This window comes from Cibotium barometz, chromosome 30 (assembly GCF_041138505.1).
Source record: "Cibotium barometz isolate CiBa-2024 chromosome 30, ASM4113850v1, whole genome shotgun sequence".
Lineage (NCBI taxonomy): Eukaryota > Viridiplantae > Streptophyta > Polypodiopsida > Cyatheales > Cibotiaceae > Cibotium > Cibotium barometz.
This window is the reverse complement of record NC_141075.1, coordinates 27,754,814-27,781,492: the sequence shown is the minus strand read 5'-3', so window position 1 is coordinate 27,781,492 and position 26,679 is coordinate 27,754,814. Positions and strand designations below refer to the sequence as shown.

The following is a 26,679-nucleotide window of genomic DNA, read 5'->3' as shown; positions in this document are numbered from 1 at the left end:
AAATTTTGAGTACCAGCACATCAGCAAATTGCTTTGTGACATCTGCACATCGCATCGAAACATAGTCGTGTTGGTACTTAAAAATTTGTGAAATAGGTTGTCTGAGCATGCCACACAAACGAAATCGTAAAACAGCCCGTTTGTGAAAATCGACCTCTGATCCTCCAACTTTCTTCTCTGGAGCATCCAAAACTTGATACAAAACATCAAGTTTTGTGGTAGAGTTGATGTTTTATATCAACTTTGATGCAAAACATCGAGTTGTGTGGAAAAGTTGATGTTTTGCATCAACTTTGATGTAAAATATCAACTTTTAGGGGGATTATTTTTCTTAACTTTGAAATATTTTTACATTTTTTATGAGAGTTATTTTTATTTTTATCATCAATAAATATGTAAAAGCTCATTCCTAATAGTAGATAGTAGCCAATAAAATCTCAAAAATTTTAAAAAAATCTTATAAATCATAGAATTAAAGAAAAAATATGCCTAGAATAAGGTGATATAGGTAGAACATAGGTTTAGGGCGCTAAGGACCTGAAAAACACATATGGTCGCAACCTTTGACTATAAATTTGAGAGAAGCTCATTTAAAAAAAAGCTTGTCTATGTAACTATGTAACCTTTGTATCATAAATAATATCGTTACATAGCAGATGCCAAAAATTCATGATAGCAGAAGAGCTAGATGAGATAATCCATGATGACCTGTAATCCATTGCTTTTAATCCAGGTGTGTAAGGCTCCATTGGAAAACCACGAGTCAATTAATTCAAATTTAAAGCTAAAGATAAGCAAATACACGTGGTGGGACCATCTATGTTGAGGAGGGAGGTGCATGTGAGCCTGGACCCTGCCATGCCTATGCGTAGTAGTATGCTCTCCAGCATAGGGGATCCTGAATCTACCGTCATCTCGTGAAAGCTCCAACCTCTTCTCTACCACTATTCTAGCTTATAAATAATAGAATAAATAATTATGTCATGCAAGCTGTCAAGGTAAGTGTATATACTAAAGGCTTTGCTATTTGGATCTAGAAATAGACTCAAGGATGTTTGTAGAACTTTTCATAAATTATGGAGCTTATGTTGTTATGTATTCTAATATTTTTTAAGCGTTTGTCAAATAATGTGCATATTTTTTTTTCCGAGAAAAGATCCTTTCATTAGTTATATAAAAACGCCCGTAGGGCTACAAAAGATCTCTCCTGCTCATAAGAGAACCAGAGCAGTGAATACAGCAAGGCAGCTCGGGAAACACCGGGCCCTCCAGGTTGACTAGATGGTGAGGCTGCTGAGGAGCTCCCATCGTAAATCCCTCTCCTGTGTCCAGCTGGTGGACGAGAAATCCGGTGACGGAACCAGGCGAGGCTAGCCCCTAATGAATCTAATGGCCTGACTGTCCTGCTCCATCTCATAGCCCATAGCAGGCCCTGACGAATTCGACCAAGCAGCGGCACCCCACGTAAACATACCCTCTGGAGAGAGGGGGCCAGAATACGCAGCATCCGCAGCCAAATCTGGTGTGCCTAAGGGCAATCCCATAGGCAATGTCTCTGTGTCTCCATAGGGTGGCCGCATCGGACACAGGCCACCGGAAGACCGCTGTAAACAAGCCAGGTGCTAACTGCTGAGCCCCTGTGGGCAACCAGCCGCCCATTGGAAAGTCGAGATCCTGCGGGCCTGTCAACTAGCCCAGAGCCGAGCCCAAAAATCCTCCAGGAACTCTTGCGAGAGTCCCTGTAGTAGCCGCCAGTGCCCTGCTGCTTGCAGCTGGAGATACCATCCTCTAGGAACTCCTGCGAGAGTCCCTATAGCCGCCAGTGCCCTGCTCTGAGCTGGAGATACCATCCTCCTCGCCGTCAAAATATGCCGGCCCAGCCGAATAGTATACTGGAAAAAGGTGATCTCTGTGGCCTCAAGGGATGCATAAGGATCATGCCACTCGTACTCCCCAGGGTCCCACTGTAGCCGGGCCAAGGGGCGCACTGCATATGCCCATATGCGCCAATCCGGGAGCACATCTGCAGGGTCGGGGTCAATATGCCACTTCCGAGAAGCGGCGGCCACTACCCGTATCCTCTGAAAGGTGCACTCTACAACCAAAGGCGACTCCACCTCCACTCTTTGAAGTCTGCCCTCATCCTGAATCTCATAGTAGAGGCATCTGCCATCCTCAGTGCAAGCTCTGACAGCAATCAGGATCTCCAACTGTGTAAAGGCTCCCATCCACCGTGGGGCCACTAGCTCGAAAGGCGTGAACCACTCCTCTGTGAGTGCCTCCTGAATATCATCCCTCAAAATCAACCCCCCTCTGAAGTGACTCAGCCTCTCCACCTGGATCTCCTCTGGGAGACTGCAGAAGGCCTGCCAGTCTCCAAAACTACGTGCTGGGCCTACCGCTAAAGGTCCCCAGGCTAGACGAGGCCGAGAACCCAGCATATGACCCTGCTTTGTGCGAACCGCTGGGCTCCAGATGAGCGGCTGTCTGGCCCGCTCCTCAACACAAGAAGGAGGTCGCTAAGAGAGCCCCGGTCTCAGCAGCTCCCAAGCTCTCAGGATGCTCAAAGCAAATCTATCCTCCCATCCTCTACTGAGGCCTGTCCTCCCATCTCTATGAAGATCTAGCGAATCTCTGGTGCCCAAGTGCCCCCTGCTGTGCTGGGGGAGCCCGAGCCTGCAGCCGCTGCAAGAGAAGCTCTTTCCACGGCTCTGCGCCGCCTGGAAGTAGCCCTCGAACAATAAGCTTCCCCAATAAGGCTCTACTCTGATCGACTGGATCTATAATGCCCAAGCCTCCCCGAGCCAGCGGAAGTGTAATAACTGCCCATGCAACCTTTGCCCGGGCTGGCTGACCGTCCCGCCCAGACCAAAGAAAGTTCCTGATCAGCCTCTGTATCTGGCTGATACAAGAGCTCGAAAAGATCCAGCAAGACGTAATGTACCACATGGTCGGTAACAGCACCTGATTTGCCACCACCACCCTCCCAGCCAAGGATAGTCAAGCTGTACTCCAATACAAAAGCTTCTTCCGAATGCTCAGAAGAAGCGGGGCAATCTGCTGCTCAGGTGACAAATCTAGTCCAATCTGGCATCCCAAATATCGCACTGCTGTGCCAGGAGGAATCCATCTAAAACTGGGGTCCGGGCTCCATGCCAGAGTGGGAGCGCTACTGATCCAAAAGGCCACTGTCTTGCGCCAATTGATCAATGCTCCCGAAGCTGCACTAAAAGCCTTGAGCGACTGCTCTGCCCGAAGAAGATTGGCCTCTTGGCCATGCAAAAATAAGCCCGTGTCGTCAGCAAACTCAGCATCAAGTAGGTCCTCCCCCCGGACTGGGAGCTGGAGTCCTCTCAAACCAACCTCCTCTCAAACCAACCTCCTCCCCCCCGGACTGGGAGCTGGAGTCCTCTCAAACCAACCTCCTCTGCCGTCAAATACATGCTCATAGCCTCCGCAAAGAAGAGAAAAAGAAAAGGGGCGAGGGGACACCCCTGACGGACTGATCTGGTCAGCTCAAAACTCGGCCCCCGTCCTCCTGCAATCAACACCTGGCTATGAGCTGTGGAATACAGAGCCGCCACCCCTCTAATCTAGCCTGGCTCAAAGCCCAGGCGAAGCATAGTGTCCTCTAAGAAACCCCAATTGGCTCTATCGTATGCCAGCCTGGCTATGAGCTGTGGAATACAGAGCCGCCACCCCTCTAATCCAGCCTGGCTCAAAGCCCAAGCGAAGCATAGTGTCCTCTAAGAAACCCCAATCGGCTCTATCGTATGCCTTCTCAAAATCGAGAAGCATCACGACCAAGTCCTCACCAAGAAATCTAGCTCGGCCGTCGCCTCCCAGAAAGTAAAGATGTTGTCAAGGATACTGCGCTCCTTGACGAATCCTGTCTGGGTAGCATGAATCAACTCCCCCAGGAAGGGCTGGATCCTCAAACTCAAGGCCTTGGCTAAGACCTTGTAGACAGTATTGAGGATCGTAATAGGTCTCCAATGCCGAATATCATCTGATACTCCCTCCCCCTTAGGGATAAGAAAGATCAAGCCCTCTGAAAAGCTCTGTGGCATCACCCTAGTGTCCAAAACATACTGAAAGCCCCTGCGGAGGCCTGGCCCCAAAAGGTCCCAATAGCGCATAAAAAAGGCCGACGTCAGTCCGTCCTCCCCTGGGCAACTATGTCGCGACAGGACCCACAAGGCCTCGGCAAGCTCAATCTCTGAAAGAGGCGCACCAAGAACTGTACGCATACGATCTGTGACCCTCCTCTGCACGGGCCCACACAGTCTGTCTGCAAGCATCCCGATCCTTAGTGGTGGCTGGCTCCGCTGAAAGCAGGTCTCTATAGAATGCAGTGGCAATGGCTCTGATCTCCCTGGGCTCAGTAGCTACCGATCCATCCGGCCTACCAAGCTGGCGGACTCCTGCTCGAGCATGGCGGGGTCCAGTGATCTCAAAAAACTCCCCAGTCACTCTATCACCAAGCTGCGTCCACTGAGAGGCCTGACGACGATAGTAAAACTCATGTCTCTGCTTCTCTGCCTCTCTAACCTCCTGGCGTGCCTGGCTCAGCTGGGACGCCACCCACTCACATGCAAATTGCTGCTCCTGAAGGCGCTGAAGCGAAGCACCGCTGCGCGAATCTCTCCCAGCCGTGTCAAAGCTGCAGCGTGCAAAAAAGAGCTAAGCTCGATGAGTCCCTGGGCACACTGGCCTGCTGCATCCTGGTTAGAGCACTGACTATCATGCCAGATCCTCTCAATGTCCTCAGCGAGACTGGGATCTGTAAGTACCCTCTCTGGGATCCTCAACTGCAAGCTGGACTCCCGTGTCCTCTCCTCCAATGTCAAGATAACTGGCGCATGATCTGAAAATGAGGTGCCAGCGAGAATGCCGGTGGAGCCCCATCGCTCCCCTAACCAGTCGCCCACATAAAAGCGATCAATCCATGATAGATTAGTCCCTCCCTCCGGCGATCCGACCGAGAGAAACTAAGACTGTCCTGAGAGCAGGAGAAGGCCCCATGCTGCCATGCATCAGTGATCCTCAGTGACATGCAAAACCGGTCCCAAGCTGCAAGCTCCGTGCCGTGCACTGTAACATGACTGCCTCCCACCCTATCGGCCGGGTCCTCAAGCATGTTGAAGTCTCCCCCGACACACCAATGTGCGGCCTCTGGCAATGCATCCGTAACCTAGGTCCAGAACTCTGCTCTAGCACTAGCATGGTTGGGCGCATAGACGTTGAGCACGGCCAATAGCTCATCATGCATCCTCAGAATGACATACTGTGCTCTACCAGGCACAATGATCCCTCGATCCACAATGGCTTGCCGCCGCCATACATCTGCAATGACCATGCATACTCCTCCCTGTCCACCCAAAGGACCAAACCCTGCAGACCAAAAGGTGTCCCATCTGCCAGGCATCACCGAACCATATCTCCGGATCCTGCTCTCACCCAAGTGGTGCTCCTGCATCATCAAAATATCAATGCTGCCACCAACCAGGCATCTCTGAAGCTCCTGCCTCAAGCAACCACGATAGCGTATAAAATGTGCTCCGCCAACGCCCTGTACATTCCATGAGATGATCCTCATGGATGACCTACTGAGGTGGATGCTGTCTCAACCGTACGGCGGGCCTTCGCAACAAGCGGCTTGGATGGAGAGCAGTCCCCATCTGAGCGGCTGCGAATCTGCCCACCCGTCGGTGTACTGCAAGAATCACGGATCAGGTGCCAGTGGCTGTGGCCCATGGCGACTGCCTCCCGCTCTGACAGAGCAACCTCGTGTATACATATATATCCAGGGTCGTGTGCTAAGTCTGCCACTATGCGAACGACCAAATGACAAATCCCTGAGGCATCCACACTCCCGAGATCCAAGGAAAAATGAGCCAACTCCCATAGTCGGCCTATCATATCTGTCACCTCCAGATCGCACATGATGAGAAAACTCAACTGCCTGAGTCTTCAAAGTGCTAAGAGCGAGCTCGAGTCCACTCCCGGTCGCATGGGCCACATAGAGGGAACGAGAAGGCCACCGCTGCATCAAGTGCCTCCTCCTCGCGGGCCGGAGGTATCACTACATGAACTCGGATGGGTGCTGGCTCATGGGGACCCTCTGCTCCAAAAAGCCGTGTGAAGGCGTAATCAAAGGCCTCCGAGCGCTGTCTAATGCCGAGGCGACTCAGCCGACTGCGGATAGATGAGCCCGAATCGGCATGGTAGGTCTCCTCTGTGGTGCTCGAGCGAGGTCGGTGCTCAGCGCCCTCCGGACTGCAGGTGAACGCCAGGGGACTGCCAGGGCCTCCCGGGAAGGTGAGGCGGGCGGGGGGGAGGAGGGGGGCGAGGGGGGTGGAGAGGGAGCCGCTGCCGAAACCGGAGCGGGGACGGGAGGAGGCGAAGGTGGAAGCGAGGCGGTGGGAGGGGACGAGGGTGGGGGGGTGAAGGAGGGGGTGCTGGCATCTCCTGGTCCTCAGTCATCGCAGGGGTCTCCTCCTGGAGGGGAGCAAAGCTGTTCCTCGCGGGAACCCAGTGATGCTGAGACTGTGGCTGCTGTGGCTACCTCCCTCGACGGCGCCCCCGTCCAGGCTGCCACTCCGAGGTCTCTGTGGCCTGAGCAGGTGTCCCGGAGGCAGCCTGTCGAGCCGCATCTGTGGGCGGGCCATCAGGGGCCTGCTGTTGTGGTGAGGGTCGGGGTCTCCTACGAGGGCAGGCCTTGGCCAGATGACCGACTTGCCTGCAAATGAAGCACTGGTTTGGGAGCCCCGAGAACTCCACTCTCTGATCAATCCATCCCCCCCTATCCTAGGTAGCTGAATGACCTTAGGAAGGGAGGAGATGTCAGACACCAAAACTCTGACAGAAGGTAGCCCAGCTGCTCTGGCCACCACTGAAGCTACTGTGGGGCCAGTCTCTAGTACCGAGCCCACCAATGCTCCTAGCCTAGAGAGGAGCGGAAGATACTCCCGACAGCAGAGTCCAGGGAAGCAAACTGTAACATGGAAAAGGCGCTCTCCCTGCTCAGCCGCCGCTGCTGGGTCAAAGCCATGCTGCCAAGGTCTGAAGAAAGCCCGAGCACCCGTGATGTCAAGGGGACTCATGGCTAGGACCTTGGCCACGCTCTGGGCGGTCTCGAACTCGATCTGGTAATGTCCACGGCCCAGTAGCTGTACGTCCAGGACCTTGCCCACATCTGCAAGAAGGCGGGCCTGGAGAAGATCCCGGATCTCCCCTCTGCTAGGGCGAGTGCCGACTATACGGCAAATGGTGGAATGAGCCTGGAGGCGTTCCACCTCTGTGGTGAGGCTCGCTTTCTCTTCTGGCGAAAGAGAAAGCCTGATGGGGGTGTCCTCAGGGGCGGGCGAACGGGCTGCGGGGGAGTCCCTCTAAGGCGGGGCGGGAGGAGCCTCCATCAGAGTCTGAAGCTATGGCGAAGGCAAGGCGAAAGCGGAGATCCTGCAGGAACCGAGCTGCACACAGAGAGGCGGAAGACGAAGGCCGGGAAAAAAAGGAAAAACCCCCCTGGGGGCGGAAATCAGCAAGAAAAGGGAGGGGGGGCGAAGCGGCGAAGGAGTAGCCCTAGGGGGGGCGGGAGCTGTGCGCAAGAGGGGTGGGGGGGAGAAAGAGCTGGCAGAGGGGGGGGGTTGGGGCGATGCAGAGGGGAGGTGGGCGCGAAAAGAAAGGGGGGCGCGAAGGCGAGGAGGGGCGGCGGGCAGTGCAGCGAGGGAGGGGGCGCAGTAGGCGAAGGCAGGCGGGGGGGGGCAAGGGGAGGCACGAGGAATGAGGGGGGCGCGATGGGGCGAGCAGGAAGGTAGGCGGGGGGACGCAGGTGTGCAGGTAGCCCGAGCAGGGAGGGGCGGGAGCTTCAGCGAATAATGTGCATATTTATGCATAGTGGTAGAATTTGTCCCAAGAAAGTCCATTAGAATTTATCCCAAGAAAGTCCATGAAATTTATAAAATAAATTTTCATTTGAAAAAGATTGATATTTCTTGAAGTTATGTAGACTCCTATGTCATTTTGTAAGTCAAGTTTATTTTTATGTCACAAAGAGCAATAGTTTATAAATCTACGAAGGTCACACGTGTTTTCAATCTTGAAAAAATAACACAATTCATGTAATTTTTAAATTTGTACATGGAATTCTAGACGTGTTTTCAAAAAACTATGTTTTTAAGCTGTTTTTGAGATTTCACACATTTTAAGAGAAAATCTTTTTAGGTAACCCTCGTCAGGTACCTATTTTGCTTGCAATAGTGTTTACATACATATACATTTATATTTATATGTACGTACAATATATATGTGTGTGTGTGTATGTATCTTTATATGAATATATTTATACATATATATATATACATACACACATACATATATGTATGTATGTATGTGTATGTATATATATGTAGATATATATATATATATATATAGATATATGTATGTATCTATACATGTGTTTATATACATACATACATATATATATATTATGTAGATAGATATATTTACATATAATATATATATGTATATATTGTATACACGTATACTAGACCTCAACCCCATGTTATATGTATGATAGTTCCAAAGGGTTCATCTGCGTGGTGGACACGTCACTAAAAAAAAGGTGCGTGGTGGACACGATTTCTAGTAAGATATTATTGGCGAACCACGTACATTTGTCCTCGAAGCTCGAAGGGCGGTGTGAATAAGATAGTAAACCGGGATAGAATTAGAATTGCAAGCGACACGTCGTTCGCGTCCGCCACCTTCTCTCTCTCTGTCTCCCTCTCTCACACACACACGCGTGTATATACACACACGTGTATATACACACATACACACACGAACGATCCTCCTATCATGTCTCCAGCTGCATCAAGGTGGATCAAACCAGAGGTTAGTAATGAAATCCTAATTTGTACTGGCTCCTAATTCATTCATTGACGGTATTTAAGCAGTAACTATCATGAAATCTCACCACGTATTTGCATGGTAAGCTTCTGTACATTTCTAACAGGCCAGATTAGCTAGATAGTGTCTCTTGTTTTCCAGACATGGATGCTAATCACAAATTCACGACTTATGTATGGAACACGGTTAATGGTTATTATTCTTTATACGAAGATGTCTTTGATCCAGAAGTATTCTCGAACAAACACTAAAGTATCTGTTGGTCGAGCAGCTATCGTACCCTCGCGGGGGATCCTGCCCATGACGAAATAGCAAGTGATTTTAACATAATTGGCATTTTTAAGGTGATTTTTGGGAAAAAGAAATGACGAGTTTAAGAAGAAAAAAGGGGGTAGTTTAAGAGTGCCAATATTTAAAGGTAAGGTGTTCTACAACATTTAAAATGACGAGTTTAAGAAGAAAAAGGGGTAGTTTAAGAGGGCCAAGATTTAAAGGTAAGGTTTCTATAACACCGGTTTAAGAAGAAAAAGGGGTAGTTTAACACTCGGGCCAAGATTTACAGGTGAGTTTTTTTTTTTCGAATACCTTTTGAATGCACATGTATATGGGGTTTTTGAATAGCTATACCCCTCTCGAGATTGTACATGTTGCCTAGAAGAGTGCGTGAGTTTGAACTGAGATTGTACATGTTGCCTAGAAGAGTGCGTGAGTTTGAACCTTGATATCTATAATATATTAATATATAACTCACCAAAAGAAAAGTCATTTGAAAACCATATGTGTCCTAATGCTCCTGCATCTTTAAACATGGAAGATTTCGAGGCACCTAATTTTACTGTTAAAAATTACAACAAGATGCATTTCTTGCAAGGGCCTAGAGGGTGAACCTTTCATGTGTCCATGAAACATATCAACGATCCTCATTTGCCTTGGCTGAGTACATAGTTTCTGTTTTCTCTAGACTATTTGTGATCTCCTCTGGGTTATAGTTGTGGCTCTAAGAATTCTCTGTTTGTGGGATGATGTAAGTCTTTGTATGGCATTCCGCATGGGTGGGCATCAATCTGAGTTTAGGATGGTCCTTTGTCTCCACCTCCTATAATTGTCACAAGAGCCACACATACTAAAAAACCTCATGCACATATAGAGAGCTACATTCTTTCGATCCTACCCTATCATTCTCCATAAAGGAAGGAGACCCTCCCCAAATGAATCATCATATTTAAGTGCACTCAATCGAATCTAATAGTATGTTGAACAATGGACTAAAGGATGTTCCTTTGTCTCCACCACCTTTTGTCATAAGAGGCACACATATCTAATCCTCATATACCTTATGAATCTATAAAGAGCTCAGGGGGTGCTGCACTACTAAGAAACCCTATGTATCACGTGCATTGAAGGGGTGTTAAAAAAACCCCTTACCTGTGAATTTTTGTTGAATAAAATGACCCCTTTTTCTTTACGAACTTTTTACGGGTTTTTTTTCAAAATCGATAAAAAAACCCCTTTTGTAAATGTATTTCTGTAAACCCCACCCCCCCTCCTCCTTCCCTTCCTCTTTTGGTTTCTTTATTATTGAAGTACAAAGCTTTGTGGGCGCCTGCTAGAAACAACCTCACCTGCAGATTTGAAGCTAATGGAATACATTGTATCCTTTGCTAGTTAGCCTACTAGGCAGGTTCTCCAAAGCTATCATTGTTGGCAACCCACCAGGCAGGTTCTCTGGGACTGTTGAATAGGATCGATGCATAGTAGCCAAGATGGCATATGTTGGCAATGGCAACAGAGGTGCGGAGAATCCAAGTTTCCTAGGTTTACAGGCTCCGTCAAAATCAGGTGAGCACCTCCTTGGTTGATTGTCAATGGGTTGCATGCGTCCAATAATTGGAACAAGGATATGGGCAGCAACAATGGGGTGCCCACCCACAGAATGAGTGCCAACTAGTTGTGCGTCCACAACCAACGGGTCTATAGGGATATAGTGCGCCACCAATGTTGGGGAGCAAGATCAAGGTGTCCACAAGTGGTGATAGGTGATGGCCAACAAGTTCAAAACACCAGCCAACATGCGATGCAATCGGACACGCCCATGTAGTAGTAGATTAGGTGCAACATCATGTACAATAGGTATTAGGTAATACAACAGGTGCAACAGTACAATAGCTAATACAACAGGTACAGAAGGTACCATAGTATCGTACAACAGGTTGTACAACAAGCGAACAACACGATACAAAGCGTTAGGGTTCTATACATCAGATTGGTAGCTAGGTCTTCGGTTTGGCATCTGCCCCAAAGCTCGCTGGTTGACCAAGCCACTTTCACCTCTCAAGTCCCCATGCATGTCAATATCCTTACGTGGCAAGATTTGCCACACGTGGCAAGATTTTCCACACACGTGGCATTTGTCGCTATCATTTTGCCCATATCATTACCCTCAGAACCTCCACATCATTTTCCAACATTTGGTCCTAGACAATTTGGTGCTCACACATTGCAAGATGAGAACACAAAAAATAAAATAAAAAATTAAGGGCTTATTTTTGCTTGTAGGCCAGCAACATGTGTTTGGGATTGTGAAATAACCTTAAATAACAATAAAACCAACTTAAATAAACAAACTAAATAAATGCGAAGCGTCAAAGAGTCACCAACCAAAGCTCAAGCGACACACTTCCTTATGTGACGTATAAATAAACTCCTTGGGATCAAATACTGAAGTTTATCTGTCTACTTGTGATTGGGTGATTAATAACTGATTAAGTCATAGTTAGGCTGTTAATTATCACATGGGGAAGAAATAGCTGATCTGGACAGCAGCAGAGCGTAGCTGGCCTCAGTTGGCAGACAAAACAATCAGCAGCGGCAGGTCGCAGCTATCAACACCCGGTCTTACCAATTGGACAAATTAACAGGCCAGGCAAATGCAACCGCACACACATCATGGGTTCAAGAGACCTCTCGGAAATTGTTGTCAGTGACAAGCAAATTCAGTTAGTCCGACTACTACAAACTGCTCAGGCGATGTGGGAAGCCCTCAAAGCAGAATGTGAACACATGGATTTACCCTCTCAGGTTAACCTCCTCAAGAGACTCATTACTCTTGAGATGAAGGAAGGACAATCTGCAGATACCTTTGCTGATGATGACTGGAAACCTTTATTGGACAAAGCCATCATTGTGGGATTGGCCATCCCTGATACTCTGCAAGTGATGCTGCTACTGGCAGCACTTCCTTCCACATGGAGATCATTTATAACAACTCAACCTACTGTTGTAAACCAAACAGTACCTCAATTAGTGAGCAAGGTCAAACAGGAGCAGACAATGAGGGACAATTCTGGAAACACTACAACATCCCGTAATGGGCAAATACTTTATAACAACCAACCAAGGACAACCTTCATCCAAACTCTTCTTGGCCACAACCATACCGAGGGATCCAATCACCTGCAAATTTGGGTTAATATAGAGGAGTTTAGTGCCACTACTGTCATAGGCATGGACAGATTGAGAGGAATGTTGAACAAAGAAGCGAGAGCTGCCAGGCTTTCCTTAGTTGGGCCGGTTCCTGAAGCGAGAGCTGCCAGGCTTTCCTTAGTTGGGCTGGTTCCTTAGTTCTACTCGTGTTTATGTGGTACATCACCTCTTGCGGGGTCTTTTCCCGGGCTTGCATTGGTCAGGTTCAACGGTTGATACGTAACTTTCTTTGGGTTGGTAGTGATGGGAGACTTTTGCAGGCCAAGATGGCCTGGAGAGTGTCCGTCCAGCCTCGATACAGGGGGGAGCGTGGGCATCATCGACCCCTCTATCTATAGCCGTGCCCTTTTGGGCAAGTTGATAGTTCGAGGATTTCTTCCGAGAGGCAAGCCTTGGAAGCCCAAATCGCCGCCCGCACCCCCTTTTTGGGAGATCCTTGGCCCCAGAGTACAAGATGGATTTTCACGGAGATGCGGGCTCATGGCTTTAGCCCAACATTTGAGGACAGATTTGCAGCTAGCTTGTGTGAGCTTGGGACCACCTCAGGCTCTTTAGTAGTCCACTCCAGTTCCATGAGAGGAGTGCCTCTATCAGCCCTTGATATGGAACCCCCTCGTCATTACCCAGTGGGCATATGTTTGGGGCCCGCCTGCACGTACCATGGGGATCCTAAGTGTGGGCCCAGCAGATTGGCTTCTTTTTAGATAGCTTCCGTCGGAGGCCCTGGAGAGGAGCCTCACTTGGATACGGGACAGGGATAGATTCTCAACACCTAGCCTCGACATGGACTTCTCCATCCCCCCGGAGTGTCTTGCCCTAATTCCGGACCCTAAATGATTGGGTTTTTTCACCAGACATGACTTACCCTTCGTTGTTTATGGCACGATGAGAGCTCTGCCCTCCTCACCTTCTCTATTGGACCACATGGCAGACTTGACAGAGCAAAGCCCCCTTTCGAGGATTTTAGTGGATGCACCTGGCAGAGGGTGAGGGTGATAGGATTCCATGAGCATAGTTGGCACATTGACCCTCCACCACAGCCAAGGTAGCCAAAGAGAGATTCTGGCAGTTGTGGATATGGGAGGGTCTCACTCTCACATGACTTTAGCGGATCCAGGGGAGTGGACATGGCATGATCCCTTTGATAGAGAGGAGGCTCATGGCACTCCTTTGCTTACACCGCACGGCTGGGCCACAGGATTCAAATGCCGCGATCGAGAGCACTCTAGCAGCAGCGGGGCATTGGCAGTCTCAAGGTCTCCCTCCTCATTTTCTCTCAGATTTCTGGAAGAGGAGATAATTGCTAGTATCATGATGTGGCATATTTGGAAGACCAGATGTTGAGTGGCCTTCGAGGGTATTCATGTTTGTGACACCCAATGTATTTGCAATATATGGAGTAATATCATTCATACTATTTTGGCCACGTGGGCCCCTATACAGGGATCTTCTAGAGTACGTACCAGATTTATGAGAGAGTGGAACCATGGTATTTCCTTTTCCTCCCCTCCTATGGGGCGTTTATGGCAGCATAGTGCCCCCGATTGGTTGAGATCTCCATACCTTTTGGTTTGAGATCTTCCTTTGTATGATTTTATATTACTTAATAGAAGTCTCTATTCAAAAAAAAAAAACCTAGCCTTAGCTCAAGAACTTTCTAGTCCCTTTAGCCACATGGGCCGAAGGTGATCAAAAGAACATAGAAGCAAGTGGAGGATATGGGCAATTGGATCGAGGTTGCCAAGAAACAACGGAACCCACCCTTAACACCGAACATCATTAATAACACGCTCGAGGAGGAGAAGAGGAGGGAGACTTAAGCTTTACATGTGCAAGTTGTGGGATGGAAGGAAGGGGCATCACCAGCACGAAGATGGGAATCCCCGACATCCCTTTCGTTGAAACATGGAGGGTGGGCAAGGACACCACAAGAGAGCGCGTCCTCATCCTCAAGTCTTGGAAGCAAAGCAAACCTTCCTCACCAAAAGGTGAGCCTTAAGGGGGAAAAGACTTACCAAGATGATGACCTCACACCAGCCCAAGTGGCACATAGGAGGGAATGCATGCTGCGCATACTGGAGGCGTGGACGGCGGAAATGGGTAGTGTACAGAAATAGAAGGGTGATTATCACCGAGTGGCGCTCCAATGATGGTGCGAGACCTATGAGACCAAGTTGGAAATTGTGGGTTGGAACTGCAATGGGGCTCTACGGACAGATGCAGGCCTTTGATGGCTACCTGAGGTGAGAGGATATAGATGGGAGTCCGCATACCGCCCATAGTCACGCATGGTTGGGGGCACCAGAGGCTCAGGAGTGGCCATACTATACTGTAGCATACGATATAGGTGGTCAGACAGGACGAGGGAGCACAATTCATGTGGATTAGGATCAGGACGGAGAGGCCCCGAGATATCTACCTAGCAGGTTTGCTACTTCGCACCAGCTGCATCCAGATATGCCACCTGTGGAGAGTCTCCATATCTGCCACTCTATGATGACATTCTGGGGTTCTCCAACCTAAGAGACATCCTGCTTGCTGGAGACTTCAATGCCCGAACAGGCAGCGCACAGATACCCTTCTTTGAGACAGAGGATTTCATGTACTAGAAGATCGACATTGAGGGCACAGACCTCAAGCATACATCACAGGACACAACGATCCAGACATCACAGGACACAGCGAGCCGCACCTATGGGGAGTATTTCTTGGCTCTTGGCGAGCTCATGGACTAGCAATATACAATGGCTTAGCTTGATGGCCTGGTTCCAGCTCTTTCACATGCTACCCCTTTGCACATGGCACCAATACAGTGGACTACGTGATGGGCTCTCTCGTTGATACCACTCATTCTGAACTTCACCATCTCTCCTCGCCCTATCAGAGTTGCAGCTGACCACACATATCTAGCCTTCTCCCCGTTCACCACCCAGCCCCCTGTTCTACCTCACCACTGCCACCCAAGATACCACTTCACTAGAGAGACCTCTCCCATCTACTCCGACCACATTTACCGCACCCTCTCCAACCTCGACCCCCACACCTTGCTTGATGAGCTCACCACGCAGCTCGCAACCACCCTCGACACATCCGCCACCCATAGTTGCATTCCATACCCGTACTCATCCGATGTGTACCGTCAGTACTTTCCATACCACTACATATGTACCGTACCTCGTATGAGGTCTTCGTACAAAATATGAGGTTCAATGTACAACACTTATTTGGCCCATTTTTAAATTATTTTAGTCAGTGGTCATTGCTCAGTAGTTGATAGATTAGTTTTCATTTTAGTATTACCATTGTCTTTCATGCTATTTTTGTATGGATGCTAGATATTCCTTATTTTTACACATATATATATATATATATATATATATATATATATATATATATATATATATATATATAATTAAAAACGTGAACGTATTTAAAGTACTTATCTTGATGTGTACTTTACATACTCGTACCATACACGTACCATACTACACCGTACCTGAAGTACTCAACCACTATGCCACCACCGCAGCCGCCTTCCCACAGACCAAAGCCGCCCCCAGACCACCATGCAAAACTGTCTCACAGAATAGCTAGTATGACGAGACCCAAGCCCGACTGCATTGTGAGGCAACCCTAGGCTCCACCACTCACTAACAAGAACACACGGTCTTCCGATGTCTCATACGGAGGAAGAAGCGAGCCCACCTAGCCAAGCTCGAGCTGGAACTATACCGGCTATTCTTGAGACAGGACTCCAAGGAGGCTTGGAGTCGAGGATCTTCTAGCAACCCTCCCACCCACCAGAACCCCATCCCCTCCACTCTTCCTTCCTCACTGTGAGGGAAAAAGGACCGAAGGACTAGATGTACGAGATATCAGAGCAAAACAACACAGCATGAAATGGGTGAGTGAGTGATGATGGTGAGTGAAAATATGTACAAGAGGTTCTTGGATGTGTGGAGACTCTGTGAAGAAGACAGTTGCAGAAGCAAAGATGATGTTGGAGTTGTAGCATGGTCAGTGATGAAGGCTCGTGTCGATGTGAGACAAAGGGACTCCGTGAGGTGGTCGGTGTCGAAGGCTCGCGTCGGTGGATGTAGAGGCACTCCGAGATGGTAGTGGGCAACAAAAGGTGAAGTGATGTAGACATTGGTGACAAGGGTGCTGTGGTACCTGAAGGGTGATGAAGAGTAGAGGGGGCTGCCATCCCGAGTGGTGCAAGCTCTGGTGACGAGGGTGCTGCAATACCTGAGTGGTGGTGAGGAGCAGAGAGGGCTGCCGTCCCACGTGGTGAAAGTGGTGCAAGCTCTGGTGACAAGGGTGCTACAATAACTGAGTGAGAGGTGAGGAGCAGAGAGGGTTGCCGCCTGAGTGGTGTTGATGGGGAAGATAAGTAGAGAGGGCTACCGTCCCGATGTCAGATGGTGAGCAGAGAGGGCTGCTGTCCCGAGGTGAACTGTAGAAGAAAAACGTTGATCTACTTCACTTGATGGAGGATAGCTTTATCACACACCCGCGCTACATGGACACACGTGTCATTTGGAGTGAGATGTACAATTGACCACATCTGCACCTCATCCCACCAGTTGAGGGTGGAGACAGCCAAATATGAGCCACGGATGGCTGCACTAGAGGATAGGATGTGTCAGCTTTGCCATGTAGAGGCCTAGACGGAGGAGCACTACATATTATGCCAATGTTCAGTATACTATGAGACCAAGGGGAGGTTCCACTGCCTCTTTAGAGACGTGTTTGGACCACTCTTCAGGATCATGTACTAGGATCATGTACTTCCTGGATCAGAGATGCCTAGGGCTCTTCCTTCTGGAGCTTCATAGACACAAGGAGTCACTATTGCGGCCCAGACCAGCAGCACCTACTCGAGGACCAATGCAGAGAGCTCTCACTAATTTCTTCCGGACCTGAGCTCCAAGGGTAGACCCACCCACCCACCTGGTTCCAGGCTGATGTAGGAGCCTGACCCAGAGGAGTGACACTGGATAGAGCCATTGAGCTATGTAGAGGTTGATGACCTCGACCGAGAGGTGCATTGAAACTCGCTGAGGTTGCGTAACAAGCTTATCGTTGCTAAATCACCGGAATGGCCGGTCCCCTTCACAGGAATATGAATTATTCCTCCAGAATTTTACAAGTGTATGGGCTGATTTGAATCAGCATGGTACCGCCATCAAACAAGATAGAAAACAAAGCCTTTAAAATCTCCTGGTTTGCATGTGGTGGCCTACCACACACACACAAGTGTTGGAGAAACTCACCCGTAATGGCCTACCAATGGGTCACACAACCGGTTCTCTTGTAGTAAGGACGCTCACAAGAGTGAAGTCCTTTGATGAAGAAAATCAGCAAGCTCTTCTCCAACTCTTCAAAGCCTCTTCTTGAGTAGCACCTCCGTCTTCACATGATAGCACCTCCGTCTTCTCTCTTGAAAAATGGTTCTCTACACTTGGTAGAGAAGAAGCTAGTCTTCTTGCCTTCCTGCTCTCAAAAATGCACAAGTTTACATGAACTCTCCTTCTCCAAAATGAAGGGAATCACCTCCTTTTAAAGGTGAATTCCTTTCTAAAAAGCTTTCTTAGTTCAAAATAGAAAAAGATTACACATGTTAGGTTGCATGGGAAACTTTTACACATGTTTTAGTTTGCATGGGAAACTTTTACGCATGTTTAGTTTTGCATGGGAAACTTTCCTTTGTCAACAAATAGAAAGAGTTGGTTCTCTTTCCCTCTTTGGAAAATAGAAAGAGATGCTTATAACTCAAGTTCTAAAACGAATTTGCATGTGCAACTGAAGAGACAGTTGCTGAGTGTCACGTGCATCCCGCACTTGGATGCCACGTAGACATTTCTGTACAGAAGGTGTAGGACCTGGGATGGTGAACTGGTCCCATGTGAGCCCACCAGTCCGGGACGAGTCAGCCAGGGATCCATCTCAGATGTCCGAGGTCAGGTGTGCATTGTCCTGCGCATGCGCAGGAGTCTTAAGGTCAAGTGTGCACTGTCCTGCACATGAAACAGTGCCAGTCCGCGCTGTGAGTCCCCCTCTAGAATGATGTCAGTGATTCTGTGTATCTAGTATGGTACCGGATGCCATATCATTGAGTAGATAGTGGTTAGGACAAGGGGCCAGCCCATAGGGCTACCCCGGATCTTAGTGTGGGCATGGGAATGGTGTGGAACCACCCCCATGAGGGCCAGGAAGGCCCAGGCTGAACCCACCAGCCATGGAGGGGCTGTAGGACAGCCCTAGGGCAAGAATAAGGCAAATTCCAGGAGTTTACAGCCTTTTCATGGCTGTACGGGCAAGTATGGGGCAGCCCATTCAGGCTGCCCAGTCCTTGGGATGTGTGCAAAAGGCTTGCCCAACCATTGGAATGCAGGCGCATCACCTCCCAGCTAGCTAGGAATAAAACGCAACATTTATGGGATTTATTTTAGCATTTATTGCTGAATTTGCATAAGTCGTGGGACTTTTATGCTGGCCGCCTGGATGTATGCTGGCCGACTGCTCATGAGTAGTAGTATAAAAGGCTTAGTCCACAATCCCATTCATTGATCTCATTATTCACCAAGAGCTCAAGCAAATCAAGGGCTAGACAAGCCAAGGGAGTTGCTAAGCAAAGGGGTGGAGAACTGAAGGTCAAGGGCAGGGATTTCCCAGCCAAGAAAGGTCAAGAATTCTGTATTTTCTTTTCAGATTCACATCATTCTAATAAAGCAAATACACCATCCGTGGTGGGGGCCCTACAGAGGGTAATTGGGACCCAATACTGTGTCCTCTCCATCTCTCCCTTCTCTCTCTATTTTCTGCACATCTCCTTTCAGTTTGTGCGTTAATTTCCGTCGCGAAAAGAGTGCTGATTTCTGAGTTTTGAAGTTACAGATTCTTCTCCAAAGCTTCCACATATTACAGTGGTATTAGAGCCTACTTCAAGTACAAAGATTCAGCAAAGAAACCAGAATTTTTTCTCGCTTGTGTGGTTGGTTTTTAGATGCCGGTGGACTACCCCTTTCGGAGTGACTCCTGTCCCTCGAAGGACGGTTGGTTTTCAGCCTCCGGAAGCCTCCGGACGTCTCCCACACAGATAGTGGATGGTCGGATTGCGTTCCGGAAAGGAAGTGCATTTTCCTGCTATGGCGAGCTTCGACAACGAGAGAGACCAAGAACCATGGGACGAGAGTGCACCAGGCAGCCCAGCTAGGGCACCAGGCTTGAGTGTCACAGACATGTTCCAGTAGCTCATGCGAGCAATCCTAGAACAGACAGCCAAGTTGGATGAGTAGAAGGCGCAGATCTTGGCTCTGGAGTAGCGTACCCGCTCTCCAGCGTTGCGTTTTCCATCTCCTCCTCCCTCTCCTCCCGTATCCCAGATACCAGATCCTCGACACAAGAACCCTCTCACAGGGTCACAGCCACAGCCAAGCTCTTTGCTTGAGTTGCAGATGCGTGCATTGGAGATCCGACAACGAGAAGACGAAGCCATGCGACGCGTGGAATACGAGCGTTACCTCAAAGCATTGGACGCCAGATTGACACCGGCGGCGCCCTTGAATCATTTTCCTGAGAAAATGAATTTCAGTAAGTATAATGGTAAACTCGATCCCACAACTCTCTATTCATGGTTACATCAATTTGCAGCTTACTTTGCCGCAGTTAGGAAAACAGATACTGACAGAGTGATCTTAGCCAGTTGGTACTTGGAAGGTGAGGCCATTCCTTGGTGGACTTAGTGGGCTCATGCCCACACCAGAGCAGGTATGGCAGCTTATGTGTGGGACGAGTTTGTCTGCGACCTTAAGCAGCGGTTTCTACCGCCACACTACCTTGAGCGACTCGAAGACGAGTTCAGGGGAGCGCGTGAGAACGCGCAACCAGTCCTTCAGCTTGCCAATAGAATTTCGACCTTATGTCTGCAATTAGGCTTATCTGATGATACGGACAAGAAAGGGCAGTTTTTGTATGGCCTGGACACGCAAATCCAATGGGAGGTGCGTATGTTTAGGCCAGCCACCTTTGAGGACGCACTCTCGCTTGCGCAGAGTGCAGAAATGAAACATAATGGTGGCAAGCCCAAGACTTCCTAGCCAGCTTCTCCTAGGGCTACCGCCTTGGGGGGCAAAAGCCAGAACCAGACGGAGTCTTTCCCAGGACAGAGCCCGGGAGCCTCTGGCTCCAAGAACTCGAACAATGCGTCTAAGCTTACTCCTGACCAGAAAGCGGAGGCAGGCAAGACAGGTGGCAAGTTGAGTGCTGAGGAGCTTTCTTAGTAAAAGAAGGAGGGTAGATGTTTCTTTTGTCATACAAAAGGACATACTTCTCGGGATTGTTCGAAGAAGCCTCCAATGCCCGCCACCGCCGCCTCCACCGCTTCAATGTGGTGAGCTCCGCTGCTTCAGTTGGAGCAATTATTAGCCGGGAGCTCGAAGATAAGCAGAAGGGCGCCCATGACCAGGAGTATGAGCGCAACGAATTGCTCAAGTCCTTTGGCTACATAGGCGGCCAGAGAGTTGTTGTCTTGTTTGACAGCGGCAGCACGGAGGATGTGGTCATGGAACAGGCCGTTAGGCATGCCCGTTTCGATCTGACTTCGGTGGACAAACAGGTTGAGGGTTTTAGCACAGGCATGACAACGAGCGTCAAGTATGAAGCTCTAGGTGCTAAGTTAGTGATTTAGGGCATAGAGTTTGTGCGTGATTTTATGGTTGTCCCTCTTGTAGGAGCAGACATAATTTTGGGTATTCAGTGGTTTCACAAGTTTCTTCCTGATGTCAAGTGGGACAAGCACACGTTCCAGATCAATCGGAATGTGTCAAATGCCCCAATGACCATTAAGTGTGAGCCAGGAATTCTGAACTTTCCGCTCATAAGCCACTTAGGCGCACAGTGTGCGATGATTTACATCCAGACAGCCCAGACGGTGGCTAGTGCTTCCGAGAAGTACTCGGTTCCCTCCCCAGCTCCCCCCATCCAGACCGGAGGACAACAAGATTGACCTCCTCCCAGGCTCGGAACCCCCGAGCAAGTTTTTGTATCGCCTTTCCAAGGCAATGGAATCGGAGTTGGATTGCCAACTCCAAGAATTGTTGCAATCTGGCTTCATCCGCCCCAGCGTGTCACCATTTGCAGCACCGATCTTATTTGTCAAGAAGAAAGATGGGTCTTCCCGTTTGTGTCGATTATCGTGCACTCAACAAGCTAACTATCAAGAGCAGATTCCCGATGCCTCGAATTGACTATATTCTCGAGAGGCTGAATAGAGCAAAGGTGTTCTCGAAACTTGATTTAAAGAGTGGATACCACCAGGTGCGGATTGTGGAGGGGGACATCCCCAAGACAGCCTTCCATATAGAACGGGCCCACTATGAATTTGTGGTCATGCCATTTGACTTGCGAACGCCCCAGCTACATTTAACCACATGATGATGCGTGTTTTTCGGGATTTGATTGGAAAGTGTGTGTTCATATTTCTGGACGACATACTCATAATTTCAGCTACGGTTGAGCAGCATGACGTTGATGTGGAGAAAGTCCTTACGTTGCTGGAAAGCAATGAGCTCTACGTCAATGAAAAGAAGTTGGAATTTTATCTGTCCCAGGTCCATTACTTGGGATATATAATTAGTGCTGAAGGCATTCGACTTGATCCGGCTAAAGTGGTTGAGATTATGAAGTGGGAAGTACCTCAGACAGCCTATGACATTAGATCTTTTGTGGGCATACTCCACTCACATCGACAAGTTTTCTGACCTCTCGGTAGATCTCACCGATCTGCTAAAGGGAGTGAAGACAAGAAGGCAAAAGATTTGAATGACTTTACGAGCGTTGGAGGCATTCCATAACGTCAAGGTGGCTTTATCAAAAGCGCCTTGTTTAGCTCTTGCCTCGTGGGACGACCCATTTCACGTGATCACCGATGCGAGTAACATTGTTATTGGAGGTGTATTGCAACAGAATGGTCATCCAGTAGCTTACATGTCTCGTTAAGTTACTGTCCGTCGAGAAGAACTACTCAGTCTATGATCGTGAACTCCTAGCGGTTATACAAGCCTTGAAACATTGGAAACATTTTCTGTATGGCCGTGACTTTGACGTTCGCACTGACCATCAGGCATTACGTTGGATTCAGACGATGCCAAGTGCACAGTGGAGTGATCGACAATACCGCTGGAGTCAGATATTCCAGCAATTCGGTGGTATGATTGAGTACCTTCGGCCAATGCTTTGAGCAGGAAGGGACAAGTGTCTACGATTCAAACCACTAGACTTGATCTTGTTGGTACAGGACTAGAGAACATGAAGCACACGTACACGATTTCGAGGAATTCGGTACACAGTGGGAACAGGCATTGGATGCTACACGACCATGCCATTTTCTAATACGCGATAGTTGGCTTTTCTACAGAGGCTGACTATGTGTCATGAAGTCATTCCGGGCAGCTCTTCTCCATGATGCCCATGACGCCATTACAGGTGATCATAGGGGCATGAATTGACTCTGGAGAAATTAGAACGGCAATACTATTGGCCAAAGATGAGGCGTGATGTGTTTACATATGTACAACGCTGTGACATTTGTCAAAAGGTGAAAGCTCCTCGTGGAAAGAAGGTAGGGTTGTTACAGCCCTTGCCAATTCTTGAGGGTCCTTTCCAAGACATTTCCATGGACTTTGTCACGAATCTGCCTCCCAGTCCGAGTAAGCGTAATATGCAGTGCTTAACTATTGTTGATAGGTTTAGCAAATTTGTTATACTTATTCCTTGCAGGGCCAATGTGACCGCCGAGGATGTTGCCCAGTTGTTCATTCGGCATTGGTACCCGATTGGCGGGATTCCTAGGACCATAGTGTCAGACCGAGATGCCAAGTTTACCAGTCATTTATGGAGGTCATTGTTTGATAATTTTGGTACTAAGTTGAATTTTTCCAGTGCATTTCACCCACAGACGGACGGCCAGACAGAGATATACAACCAGTTGGCCTTTGATGTGCTGAAGTGTTATGTCCACGATCAGCAAGGTAAGTGGGAATTGTATTTGCCTTTAGTTCAAGCTGTTTTGAATGATTCTTTCATTTGGTTGAAGGTTGCCGGAGCATTAGTCAAACCAAAAGACATGACCAAGAACTCATAGAGACCAAAGGTGGTGCGGAATGTAGTCTTTGAGATGTCCTCCGGTGCAATCCAAACTTGATGATACCCACTTTTTAGATCAATGCGGCTGAAGATTGAAGCTTTGTTGAGTGTATCCAAGATATCATCGATTCTTGGAATAGGGTATCTATTCTTCACAGCGGAAAGAGCCATCCTTCTTTTGTACTAGCAAGAGTGGCGAGCAGTAGGGAGAGTGGCTAGGTTGGATCAAGCCCGTCTCCAGCAGTTCATTTACTTGTCTCATGATCTCCTCCCGTTGTGAAGCACTCACCCGATAAGGAGCTCGATTCGGAGTCGAGCTTCCTTGAATGAGATCTATCTTGTGGTCTTCAGGTCTTTCAGGTTGGAGTTCATCTGGAATGTCATGTGCATCAGCAATGCCATGGACCTTCTCAGGGCTAGATCCAGAAGAGGCAAACAGATAAAGATTATGAAACCAGTAGAACCAGACAGAGCCAGGGATTGGAGCACAAGTGGCCAGTTTGGATGTGGAGAAGAACCAAGGTGCAGTCGGCTGAGAGGAGCTGTCGGCTGTACCAGAAAGCATGTCGGCTGACGTCAGCAATGCCAGGAAGGTGTGGCAGCAGCAGGCGCATCAAGGACAAAAAGCACATCCAGTCGGCTGAATTAAAGGGACTTTAATGAACATGTAACTGGCCGACCAGCAGTCGGCCAGTTCATCATTTATTCCAAGGGGCTATAAATAGCCCCCCTTGCTCATAGAATTAATCATTCAACCCACTAGGGGTTTGAGTCATTAGAAGTCCTAGTCTAGGGCAGTTTTGGTATGTTATTACCTTTTCAAGGAGGCAGCCAAGGGCTGCAAAGACATGTACCTTTTTGTACCATAGTATATACTGAATTTCCAGCACTTCTTACTCTCTCTCTCTACTCTCTCTCTACCTGCGTTTTTGCATCCGATGGTGCGTTTTTGCATCAGAAGGTTTTCAAGAGTGTTTAGGACTGAAAGAAGACTACCCAGAGCTTCCGCGTGTTACATTGGTATCAGAGCATCAGGCCCAGCCAAGCTAAACACTGATTCAGTCCCATATAATGGTGTACAGGTCCAAGGTACAGGAAAGTACACGGATTCGGAACCCAAGGCAAGAACACAGATCGGGAAGAACTCCCAGGAGGTGTGTTGGTGGTGCTCCACAGTGCCAGATGGGGATGGCAGTTCTGTGAGCCAGATAGGTTCTAAGGGAACGGTCCCAAGGGAGGTTGATCCTCCAAGGGTGATGTGAGAGTGCCAGACTCAGTTCCAGACCAAGACCGTGTTCAGAGCCCGGGCAGGAATGGATTGTGGACTAGAGGAAGACCAGATGCATAGATCTTCATCAGAGACAGAGTGGTTTGGAGAACAGATCGGATTTTCAGAGAAAAAGGTTTGCCAGGGATGGAAGATGACAGAGGGACTTCGGAACAGGATTGGGATGATGACAGTCATCCAAGAGCAGATTGGATTCCCGTCATCAAGTTTAGCAGAGGGGGATGTCATGTGCATCAGCAATGCCATGGACCTTCTCAGGGCTAGATCCAGAAGAGGCAAACAGATAAAGATTATGAAACCAGTAGAACCAGACAGAGCCAGGGATTGGAGCACAAGTGGCCAGTTTGGATGTGGAGAAGAACCAGGGTGCAGTCGGCTGAGAGGAGCTGTCGGCTGTACCAGAAAGCATGTCGGCTGACGTCAGCAATGCCAGGAAGGTGTGGCAGCAGCAGGCGCATCAAGGACAAAAAGCACATCCAGTCGGCTGAATTAAAGGGACTTTAATGAACATGTAACTGGCCGACCAGCAGTCGGCCAGTTCATCATTTATTCCAAGGGGCTATAAATAGCCCCCCTTGCTCATAGAATTAATCATTCAACCCACTAGGGGTTTGAGTCATTAGAAGTCCTAGTCTAGGGCAGTTTTGGTATGTTATTACCTTTTCAAGGAGGCAGCCAAGGGCTGCAAAGACATGTACCTTTTTGTACCATAGTATATACTGAATTTCCAGCACTTCTTACTCTCTCTCTCTACCTGCGTTTTTGCATCAGATGGTGCGTTTTTGCATCAGAAGGTTTTCAAGAGTGTTTAGGGCTGAAAGAAGACTACCCAGAGCTTCCGCGTGTTACATGGAAGAGACTCACTGAAACAATCATTGAATTGTTGCACAAAATTCATATGCACAACATTTACATCATTTTCAGATTTACTTTCTTGTGCAAAAACCAAATAACTGCAAATGGAACTTTTCATTGCTTTCTTAATCTGTACATAACCAACAAGAGGAATGGAGTTTCCCCGAACTCCTACTTCTAATGTAATATTCTTTCCTTTATGAGTATTCTTGATTTTATCTTCATCTGGGCTGTACACAGGTACAGCTTTGACCTTGTGCATCCAAGGCATTCCCAGCATTACATCACACCCTTGAGTAGGGCCTATGAGAAAATCCACATGATCCAAGTAGTTTCCTATGTGAATCCTCAAAGGATCCTTCACAGGGACAACTGGTGCTTGTTGACCAAAAAGTGTGTCAGCAATAGTGGGTATACCTTTGTCTTCCTCCATTATGCCAATGGATCTGGCCACCTCTTCAGAGATGAAGTTATGAGTAGACCTAGAGTCAATCATAACTACCACAGACTGATTTCTCAACTTACCAAATGCCTTCCATGGTTGTCTTTCTTTGGCGTTGTGGCTGGCTTCTGGAACTTGCACATCAGCTATGGTAACAACCTTAGGTTTTGATGTTTCTTCTTCGGTCCTCTTCTCAACATCCTTTTTTTTGCATTCCCAGGCCATGTGCCCTTTCTGTCCACACTGGAAGCATCTTCCTTCTTTGATGTGTTGCTCTAGCTCCTCCTTTGACAGCTTCTTGAAGATTGGTTTAGGCTTTTTGGTTTGATCTTTGGAATTGGATAATTTGGAGGTTGCATAAGGCTTCTTTTCTGGCTTCTCTTGGTTCTTTGTCTTCTTTAAGTGTGGCTCCTCCGAAGAAGACCCCTTCCTCTGTATCATCCATTTCATGTCACGAGATTCTACATTCAATGCAGACTCCATGCAATCCTTTAGAGTATCTGTGCGTGAAATACGCATGAGAGGATCTAAGAGAGGATTCAAACCTCCC

At 48.3% G+C, this 26,679-nt stretch overlaps 1 protein-coding gene across 1 annotated transcript in view; it reads left to right on the top strand.

The window, feature by feature from the left end:
* The first annotated feature begins 8,822 nt into the window (after window positions 1-8,822).
* The window catches only part of LOC147621341 (uncharacterized), a 57,187-nt gene continuing 39,330 nt past the window's right edge, over window positions 8,823-26,679 (top strand). The window contains exon 1 of the mRNA XM_086824073.1: window positions 8,823-8,898. Within this exon, the coding sequence (XP_086680199.1) occupies window positions 8,863-8,898 (36 nt within the window). The 5' untranslated portion in view covers window positions 8,823-8,862. The remainder of the gene's footprint in view (window positions 8,899-26,679) is intronic.